At 48.0% G+C, this 10,708-nt stretch overlaps 1 protein-coding gene across 2 annotated transcripts in view; it reads right to left on the bottom strand.

Moving 5' to 3' along the window:
• Positions 1–5,729, bottom strand: part of LOC110338260 (solute carrier family 22 member 2) — a 36,337-nt gene extending 30,608 nt beyond the window's left edge. For both annotated transcript variants that reach the window (XM_029533157.1, XM_021221547.2), the window contains exons 1-2: positions 5,089–5,729; positions 2,892–2,995 (exon numbers count right to left, since the gene is read on the bottom strand). In XM_029533157.1, the coding sequence (XP_029389017.1) occupies positions 2,892–2,995; positions 5,089–5,502 (518 nt within the window). In that variant the 5' untranslated portion in view covers positions 5,503–5,729. The remainder of the gene's footprint in view (positions 1–2,891; positions 2,996–5,088) is intronic.
• Positions 5,730–10,708: the final 4,979 nt, after the last annotated feature.

Below are 10,708 nucleotides of genomic sequence, written 5' to 3' on the forward strand. Positions count from 1 at the left end.
TTCCTTCCTTCCTTCCTTCCTTCCTTCCTTCCTTCCTTCCTTCCTTCCTTCCTCCCTTCCCTCCTTTCCTCCTTCCTTCTCTTTCTTCCTCCCTCCTTCCTTCCTTCCTCTCTTCCTCTTTCTCTCCTTTTCCTTAACCCTCCCTACTTTTTCAACATCCTTACCTGGATAATTTCAAAATACTCCCCTGGCCTTCTTCTAAACCCCGTGCCTAATCAGCTATTAGGAATTAGGGAATGGTTTAAAGTATTTTGGGGGGAGGGTCAATATGTTTTACTTTAATGTTGGTTACAGTTTGTGGACAAGATGGGTTTCTATGACATTCCTGGCTTCTTGCATGAGGTCTAAAGCTGGAGTGGGCATTAAGTGTGCAGAAGAGAAACGTGTGTGTTTTGCTCCTGTTTGTGCATTGCTCTCTTGCATGCTCGTGGGATGGAAGACAGAGCAATAACCAGCAAGGCTCCAGTCAGCCTTGGGGAAAGATCTAGAGACCCATCGGAAGCCTCCGGGGAGTAACAGCGAATCGAAGCTTTCTAGCGATTACCTGCACAGAAACAGAATGGATGAGCTCACTCAAGGAGGAGGGAAACTGGTGGGATCGTCTGGGAACGCGCTGTGAGGAAGGATTGGGTCTGGCCTACTTGAGTGGGCTGAGAATAATTAACAGGCTTCAGCAGCCCGAGTGAGGCTGTCACCTGTGTGTGTGAGACGCTCCCTAGAGATCTGGTGTTAATAACGTCCACCCTGCTGTACAAGGAGTGGATGAACCGGAGCTGCCTGACCAGTTGCCGATGAGTGAGTTTGGACCCTGGACCTCCTCACTAACGTGTCTGTCTTGACTTCTTGGGCAGCCTGCAAAAAGCCATCCTCGGTTCTGGGTAATCACAACAAAAACTAATGACACCCCCCCCCCGCCCCTCACAGCCTCCCCCAGCTGGTCCAGGAGGAAGCCAGCCAGGGAGGATGAGCAGACAGTTACAAACGCATTGTGACTTTTGGCAAAGTGCCTCCACCTCCATGCATCCTCCCTCCTGCTGCCAACGGGGCCTCAGGCTCTTGTAAAGTCAGTGTGTTCTTGTGAGCCATTAGTTCCTTTGCAATGTTGATGCCAACTTGATGTATAATCAAAGAAAGCTGTCATAGTTTAGATTATATTCATGGGGGGTGGAGAGTGAGAGGGAGAGAGAGAGAGTGAGTGATAGGGAGGCTTGAGAAAGCAAATACATATTTTTGCAGGCTGATTGTTTAACATGGTCATTATTTAAAGCTAAGTACATTTTAAATTTCATTAAAAATACATGCAATAAATATGTAATGCGTATCATTTTCTGCCTGTGTTGTTGTATCTGATCATCTGAGGCTATTGGTGCCAACTACATTTATGTGATAAGAATGCGATTTCTAGCCATGTCTCTCTGTATACACACGCCTAGACCATACAAGTGCATCATCATAGTGTGTGTTATGCACCTACATACACAGGTACGTGTCACTACATATTAGGTACTGGCAGTTAGAGTGGTACTGTCCAGGTCACAGAGTTCAGTGCCTGGCTTATGGGAGCCACTCTGCACATGGGGGCATGGTGAATATTGCAACATTGACCTTGATGCCTAGGTATCTGCAGGGCTTCTTAATCCCACTTCCCTCTCCCTTCCTTGCTAACGGCTATCTACACACAGCAAAGATGTCTGTTCCTTAACTGCATTCCAAGTCTTATCCTTACACCCAACAGGGAAATGTAGCCATCGCTCTTCATCAAAGGGAAACATCTCTACCGCAAATGGCGACTATCCCAGGAGACTGTATCTGGGCACAATGCAAAGATTCATGGCTTATGGGGCACCAGCCCAGTGAATGCTCCTGCAGCACAGCTCCTGCCTCTGTGGCTCAGGGAACATCATGGGAGAGGCCTGGAAAGATGACAAGGGCCGTGGGACTGCCTTTTTTAGAAATGGCTTCATAAAATAAGACGTGGACACTGACCGTATCAATAGTCATGATGATGCAGAAAGGGAAAATCTCATAGAGCCCCACCCCTAGAACTACAGGCAGCCAATGATTGCTAAGAGAGTAAGAACTAGACCCTCCCAGCCATGAACTCCTTGATTGGTTTTCCTGGTCAGCCCTGAAACCACATACCCAACAAAAACAGACAGGGCAGGTTAGAGTTGCATATTTGTCTGAATATGTGTGTGTAACAACAACAGTCAAAGAAAATGAGGTTGGAGATTTGAGAGTTGGGGGGCATTGAACTGGAAGGGGAAAAGGGAACAGGGATGGTGAAATGATATGCCAATTAAAAAGGTAAAAATAAATGAAAAAATGAAAGGAACCAAAAATGAAAATTAAAAAAAAAACTTTTCTGTACAGTGAGAGAGCAGGAATCTACAGTGGTGGCAACCAGAGCCAGGAGGCACAGCTTGTCCGGTGCCAAGACTGAATGTGGACGGACAGAGGCATAGCGCCTGGTATCGGGGCTTCTGATACAGGAGAATTTGCTGGCCTGTATAGACAGAGCTCACAGCTCCTGAAAGCTCATGACCACGTGAGGACAAAGAATAGACTGAGAATCACGAGAGAGGGTAAATCGTTGGTGGCCTCCTCGCCTAGCCCAAAACTGTTGGGAAGCCCCGTAAATAAAAAGTATTGCCTGATGTTTGAAACCTCCTTCCCTGACCTCCAGAGGATCTGAGGGTAAACATGAGTCACTGTTATCAAAGCAGCGGAGGAAAACCCAAGATTATAAAAGCAACCACCATTAGGGCGGGTGGGAGCAAGTGGGCTGTCTGTGTGTTTGGTTTGAAGCCGGATTCGTGCAGGGTGGATGAGCCCGAGCGCTGTCTGAACCTGTGGGTTATTTTTAAAAGCCCTGCAGGGGTTTCACCTACCTGTCTGCCAGGTAGCCAATCCCCACAGCACCGATGAAAAACCCCACGTTCACTACCGACTGAAACAGGTCCAGCATCCAGGAGTGAGCACACACTAGGTTAAACTGTCCAGATGTGAGGTGCCGTCCAAGCCAGGAGAGAAGGGGTTGGAGGTGGGGGGGGGGGAGAAAACGCTATTAGAATCTCTTTAGTCACGTTCATCGCAGAGTTCTTTGAATACCCCTAGCTGGGAGCCCCTGGGAGCCCCAGGGGTGCAGCTGACCTACTATGTGGTACCTTACTCTTGAATATTTCTTGAACTGAGTGCCAATAACCCAGCTGCTTCTTAACCCATGCTAATTGTCTATACATTGCCAAAAGATTTCCCCTGGGATCCGTTTAGCATTTTTCCATCTGACAGGGTGAGTCTGGCATTTGGCTAAAGCACTGGCTCTATCGGCTGAAAGCAGGTAGTGGCTTGACTTACAGACATAAGACTTACAGACAAATTCATCTTCTCCCTTCTATTTGTAAGGCACAAATGTGAGTGGAGGCAGACCCTTGATACACATGCACAGCTAGAGAGAAGCAAGCTTTGAACAACTCTTAGCTGACTTTAATAAATAAATAAAATAGGGAGATTCAAGGTGTCCTGCGGTGACAGTTACATTTGGTCTGGTTTGCTTGGAAGGCAGGAGGAAATTGAGCAGACAAGAGACCGTCTTCTAACATCCATTCTGCCGTCTCTAATTCTGCAGCCTGGTGCACAATCAAGTCCTTCTGCTGTGGCCTCAGTTTCCTGACCTCTGTACAAAGGGATGAGGTGAGTTACTCTGTAGAGCTGTCTTAAAGGGGTGTGGTGTCCCTTCCAGGAGCCTTGATGTGGCTTGAAGGCCATTTCAGATCTCCCCATGATCCCCACGAGGCTCCAGGCCAGGATCTCTCCCCAGGGACCCAAGGTGTCATCTCCTACTAGTGGCTTAACAGCTCCCTCTGTGTTTGCAGGACAATTCCACTGTAAGTTTCCATACCTGATTTTTCTCTTCACAGAATGAGGCTTCACAATTAGATCGCGCGTGCGTGTGTGTGTGTGTGTGTGTGTGTGAATGTGAGTGTTCATGGGTGCATAGGTGTGTGCACTTGCACACGGGTTCAGAGAACAGCCCTTGCAGCCATTTCTCAAGAGCCAGCCCCCCCCCCTCTTTGAAATAGGGCCTTCTCAGTGGCCAGAATACAGCCAACTAAGTTCGGCTGGCTGCCTAGCAAGCCTTGGGAATCCACCTGTCTTTGGGTCCCTGGTGCTGGAATTACATTCATGTGCTTCATGTGCCCAATACCTGGATATATATATATATATATATATATATATATATATATATATATATATATATATATTGTGGGTTCTGGAGTCTAAACTCTGATTCTCATGCGAACAAGAAAGTGCTTTACCTACTGAGCCATACCCTCAGCCAATGACTATCTTATCTGTTTAAAGTACCCTTATCATCATGGTATGTGTGTGTATGATACATGTAAGTAGGTGTGCCCATGTTAACTGCATGCGTGTGAAAGTCAGTATACAACTTTGTGGACTTGGCTCCCCCCACCTCCTTTTCTGGGGACTCGTGAGATCAGTCTACTGGCCTCGGGTTTTCAGGCTTGCTTTGCAAGTGCCCTGACCCTCTAAGCCATCTTGTCTGCCTCTGGAACCTCTACTTTTTAATAAAACATAATTGTTTCGTAGTCTAACCTGCAGCCTCAAAGGTTCCTGTGGGTCCTTTGGCCCCAATAAAGAGGAACAAATATCTCTGGAGTGAAGAGCGTATCTTATAATACTCCTTAGAGGAGCACAGGAGTCAGGGGAGGGTCACACTTTCTGGTGACATGAGTGTGGTGGGGGAATAGAAGGGCTTCTGACAAATGTGACTCCCAAATGCGTGCCCACATCTGGCATCATGTTGGGCACCCCAATGTGCGCTTGTTTGCTGCTCACGGTTGAGTCCTGACATACCAGTCTCATGCCCGCCAGCGTCAGCACAGTTCTCCCTGACTACCTCAGGCAAGTGAGAGGCTGCGTGTTTTTACCAGGAAGCTAGGATTTTATAAGGCATATGGGTCCAAAAAAGCACGTCTGGACAAGCGTAAGAACCATGCATTTCCTGGTTCTTTCTTAAGACAGACTCAGTTATTTGCATCTTTGGCATCCTAGCTCACTTACCTCCGTGACGATGGAGGAGCCGGGAGTGTCATATACCCAGCCATGCTCGCAGGGGCTCAGTGGCAAGTGGCTCCTGTTGGCAGCCAGGCTGGACAGTGGGTCCACACAGTCAAGGGTGCTCTGGTTCCAGTCCACCTCATACCTCATGCACTGGCTGAGGAAGGAGGCCTCGCCCGCAGACCCCAGGCCCGGCACAGTGTAGTTCAGCTCCTCTGCCGGGCTCCAGCCACACCGCTGGCTCAGCTCGGCCACTCCAGGACTCCGGCAGTGATGGTCGGGGGTGAAGCCCAGGAAAACGATGCCCACGTAGATGGGGGTGAAGGCACCGGAGAGCAGAGATAAGAGGAAAAATGTTTGTTTCTGGAAGAGGTGGAATTCCCCTATATGTTCTAGAATATCGTCCACGGTCGGCATGGCTCCTGGAGGCAGCCGGTCCTGAGGCTTCACCTACAGGGTTTCAAATGCTGCTGAAGGCAGCTGCGGTCAGCTCAGGACGACTCTTGACCAAGAGTCAAAGGGTGAGCATTAGCTTATTTAGAGAGGGACCAGCCTTCGGGTCAGACTTCCCTCGGACAGGCCAACTTCCAATCGCACCTCTCCAATGGGGGAAGTTCTTGCTGCCCGGAAATGCCCAGAGCAGGCCCTGGAGTGTGTTTATTGTAACCTCATTCTCTGTGAGTTCCTCTTTGCTTCTCAGCAGCATTACAAACAATCCCTTCTCTGTATCCCACGGGGAGAAATCTGAGTCTCTTAGCATATCACAGCTGGTTAATCTTTCCCTAGCACGTTAAGTGGCCAGAAAATTAATATACCCTTGTCACCTATACAGCTGGCCTCTCCTGTCGGTGTGACAGAGACACCCGTGCACTTGACTGTATATGCTCAATGCAATGTGCACCAGGGTCTGGGGTTTCCTCCAAGCTCAAGCTCCTGGACCCCCGTGAAAGCAATGCACTTGAGTGACATGCTGTGGCGGCTTGCTTTGATTTTCCTCAGACTGGATTCTTCTGACTTTTCAAAGGGTTCATTTCAGTTTGACATTCTTACCTCTCAACCCACTTGTGAAGAAAGAGTAACACATTTGCCTTATATATAGGTCAATTGCCAACGCAGGGCATAGGCATATTTGTTTCATGGTCATTCCGTTGTTCCATTTGTGTTAGAAACCCTAACCTAGGAATGCTGGTAAGGGTATCCAAACGCCAGGGAAACGGGCGATCTTTCTTTCTTGTTGGACAGAAGCATCCCAGAGCAGAGTGATGCTCCCAAGCCAAGCAAAGAAGGAATCTGCTGACAAACCTGCATGATAAAACTGGGATGTATCGTCTGTCTGTCTGTCTGTCTGTCTGTCTGTCTGTCTGTCTGTCTCCCTTCTCTTTTGTTTGCTCCCCCTCTCTTCCCCTCTCTTTTCCTCTTTCTGATTTCCCATCTTCCTTCTCCTCCTCCCCAGTCCTCCTCCTTTTTTTTTTTCCTGTCAAATAATCAGTGGGCTTAACAGCTCAGTCCAAAGGTAGTGACCCGTAGTAATTCCCTTCTCCCTGCAGCTGCTGGCTGGACACTCCACTTGCTCTGATTTCCCTCAGATTGGATCCTTCTGACTTTTCAAAGGGTTCACTCCAGTTTGGCATTCTTACCTCTCAACTCACTTGTGAGGAAAGAGTAACACATTTGTTGTATATATAGGTCAATTGCCAACACAGGACAAGTGGAGGATGCCTGTGCCTGCCTGTCATGGCCTTGTCTGCCATCCAGAGATGCTCCATTACCTGGGCTCCTGCAGCCCCTTGGTCATCTGCTCATTGAGTGGGTTCAGAGCCTTTTAGGCATTTCCTCTGTCCTGTCCAGACATCCTAAGGGACTACGTCAGAACCTGAGGCCACATCTATTATTCACTGGGCAGGCCGTGGGAGTGGGCTCCTTCAAAAGCAACTATGATTGTCAAGCCTCCCTCTACATCCAGGGACCAGACATGGTCCTCATTGCCTCCTACTAAGAAATTCACAAGTGCTCACACCTGTGACTGACTCATGGGTACAGTCCATATCAGGACGCCAGATCTTCACACCCGTGAGCGAGAGGCCTCCAGGTGAGAGTCAAGAAGAGCATCTTGTGCCAAGGAACGATGTTGAAATTCATCCTGAACTAGAAAGACTGATCAGATAAAGTACAGGAGCTCTCGGATCACTTACAACGTTGGCTCCGCAGTCACTTGACACGTTACTAGTGAGCCGCTAACACTGAAATGAAGCCCAGAGCTGAAGAGCTATAAAATTGATGCTAGTAGGTGACAGCCTAGAGGAACCACACTAGCAAGCAGCTCCGTGTGGCCCCATGGAAGAAGCCACAGTCAGGAGCTATTTCAGTGCTGGGCATTTCAATCTGGGCATCTTGTATTTTTTATTTATTTGTCAATTGTCAATTTATTTGTAGGACATTCCACATTCAGAAATACGACCTGAGGGTAATCTGGGACATTGATCATTTAATCCACACAAACCGATAATTTATTGTGATTAATGGCAGAAGTATTTCTCAATCTTCTAACAGGTTCCTCATAGTACAAATAAACCTCCCAGGGTTCTGCCTTCCGTTAGGTACTTCAGGCAACTGTCTGCAGTCACGCTGACATTAATTTCTTAGTTTCCCCAGATTTTCAGCACCAGTGGGCTGAGCTAGTCAAAGAGAGATGTTAGACCAGGCCACAGGCACATCACAGACAAAAAGACAGGGAGAGAGGAGGGTTTAGGGTCATTTGTCATGCAGGATGGCTTCATGAGATGGTACCCATATCTGACATTGGTGCACCCTTTAGCCAGGTGGGGTCAATCTGAAACAAGATGGCAGAAGCAGATGGCCTCATAGAGTCGGAGACTGTGTGTTGTCGGCACAGTGAAGAGGTTGACAGAAGTTGGTGGAGTTTAGTGAGGAAGGGCACAATAGTCCAGCTTGTCCTTATATGCAGCCATGATGCCAGGCACACTCTTAATGTCCCTGGTAAACTTGGTGATTCCACCTGAGTCAGAGTTGATATGTGTGATCACGCAGGACTCAGCAGGTTGGTTGACAAGTAGACATTCAACCCCATACTGCCATCTTCCTCCCTGTTCTTCCTCTCTTCTCCTGCCCCACCCTACTCCTATTCTGTCTCTTTCTTCATGGACCGCCTCACCCTTCCATGGTTATCAGAGCCATGTGGGATCTGTAGATGAGCACAGACTCTTTGGCCCAGAACTATGGACTTATTCCACTAGTGGGTGTGAACCATGGCTTAAGAAAGCTTCTTCATGGTATATCAGGATTCATCTTCTAGAACTTTCCACTCATTGGGACACTGTTCTCCCTTTTGGATGCAGGTTAAGTTAAAGACTTTCTCATGTAGAAATTCCAAGAGTGGAAATTCTCAGAATCTCGCTTTCCTAGAATAGGTACTGCTGTTTCTCAGAAGTGTGGGGTGGCTGTGAGACTGGCTGGTCAGTGATCACCTGGAATCTGCTGGTCTCCTCCCCTCCAGCATTAGGACTTCAAGTTCACACCACCACATCTGACTGTTGGTGCAGGTTCTGAAGGTCAACCTTAGGTCTTCATGCTTGTACCGTGAGCATTTTGTTTAGCCATCCCCCAAGCCCCTAACGTGGATACAAATTGAATTAGATTAACAAAATGAAAACCACAAAACCCATGGCTATCAGTGAAACTATGTAGGACTTCCTGCCTCGCATGCCTCTGGCAGCTTCCTTGGCCATCTTTTTTGTTTGTTTGTTTAAATTTACTTATTTACTTACTTATTCACTTTGCATTTTGATCACAGCCCCTCCCTCCTCCCCTCCCAGTCCCACCTTCACATCACCTTTCTCCCCCTCCTCCTTCCTTTTCTCCTCGAGAAGATGCCCACCGCGGGTACCAACCCACCCTAGCACATTAATTTGCAGCAGAACTAAGTGCATCCTCTCCCACTGAGGCCCAACCAGGGAGTCCAGCTAGGAGAAATGGATCCAAAGGCAGGCAACAGAGTCAGAGAAAAGCCCTATTCCAGTTGTTAGGAGACCAAGTTGCATATCTGCTACAAATGTGTAGGGGGCATTGGTCCAGGCCTAAGCATGTTCTTTGGTTGGTGGCTCAGTCTCTGTGAGCCCCTATGGGCCCAGGCTGCTTGACTCTGTAGCTCTTCTTGTGGCATCCTTGATCCCTCTGGCCCCCTCAATTCTTCCTCTAACTTTTTGGCAAGACTCCCTGAGCTCTGCCTGATGTGTGGCTGTGGGTCTCTGCATCGGTTTCCATCAGCTGCTGCTGGGTGGAGCCTCTCAGAGGACAGTTACGCTAGGCTTCTGTCTGCAAGCAGAGCCGAGTGTCACTAATAGTGTCAGGGGTTGGCTCTCTCCCATGGGATGGGTCTCAAGTTGGGCTAGGGACTGTTGGCTGTTCCCTCAATCTCTGCTGCATCTCTATCCCTTCCCATCTTGTAGGCAGGGCAAATTTTGGGTTGAAGGTTTTGTGGGTGGGTTGGTGTCTCCCTCCCTCCACTGGAAGTCTTGCCTGGATACAAGGAGTGGCCACTTCAGGCTCCATATCCCCCACTGGTAGGATCTCAGCTAGGATTACCCCCATAGACTCCTCCATTCCAGGTCTCTAGCTCATATCAGAGATGCCTCCCAACTGATTTCAATTCTCTCTCCTAGTTCTCCCCCACATCGAACCTGATCTCACCCCCATTTCCCTCCCCATGCCCTCTCCCACCTGATTTCCTCTCCCCATCTCTCTCTCTCCGATATCTATTTTATTTCCCGTTCTGAGTGAGAATCAAGCATCTTCCCTTGGCCCCTCCTTGTTATTTAGCCTCTTTGGGTCTGTGGACATCCTGTCCTTTCTGACTAATATCCAATAAGTGAGCACATACCCTGTGTGTCTGGGTTACCTCACTCAGGATGATATTTTCTAGTTCCATCCATTGGCCTGCAAACTTCATGATGTCCTTGTTTTTAATGGCTTGGCTATCTTTTAATGGCTTTTTATTAAAGAGACAAATCCAGCCAGTTCTCTTTATTATTATAATTTATTTTATAGCCTGACTTTTCCCATGGTGCAAATTGGCATGCATGAAAATGAATTTTCTAGGATGATCTTGATCCACAGAAACCTGTAGTTGGGAAAAGAAAGGAAAAGATTAGATTGATGGACAGCCGCCGGGTCAGCCTGGGTACAGAGCTGTAGCTGTGCTATGTATGGTGGCAGTTGTCAGGGAACGGATGTATGGACCAAGTTCCTGGAAGCATGTTTCCTAGATTTATAAGCACGAGGAAACTAATAAGAAAACTGAAATATTCAGTCCAGTGGTTATTGTTATGTACAAGGGTCAAAGGAAATGAAGGAGCAGACCGAGTCAGCCCTGATATTAGATTAAGCTCTGATTTTAGGAAGTCTGAACTTCGGAAGCACTAGTGTGATTTGAGTGTGAAGTGACCCCATACACATGTTTGAATACTTCGTGTCAACTGGTAGTACTGTTTGGTAAGGTTATGAAACTTAGGAAGTGGGCCTAGGTAGAAGATATGACTCGCAAGAGGTTGGTCTTGAGTCTCTCTCTCTCTCTCTCTCTCTCTCTCTCTCTCTCTCTCTCTCTCTC

Source organism: Mus pahari, chromosome 21, assembly GCF_900095145.1.
Source record: "Mus pahari chromosome 21, PAHARI_EIJ_v1.1, whole genome shotgun sequence".
Classification (NCBI taxonomy): domain Eukaryota; kingdom Metazoa; phylum Chordata; class Mammalia; order Rodentia; family Muridae; genus Mus; species Mus pahari.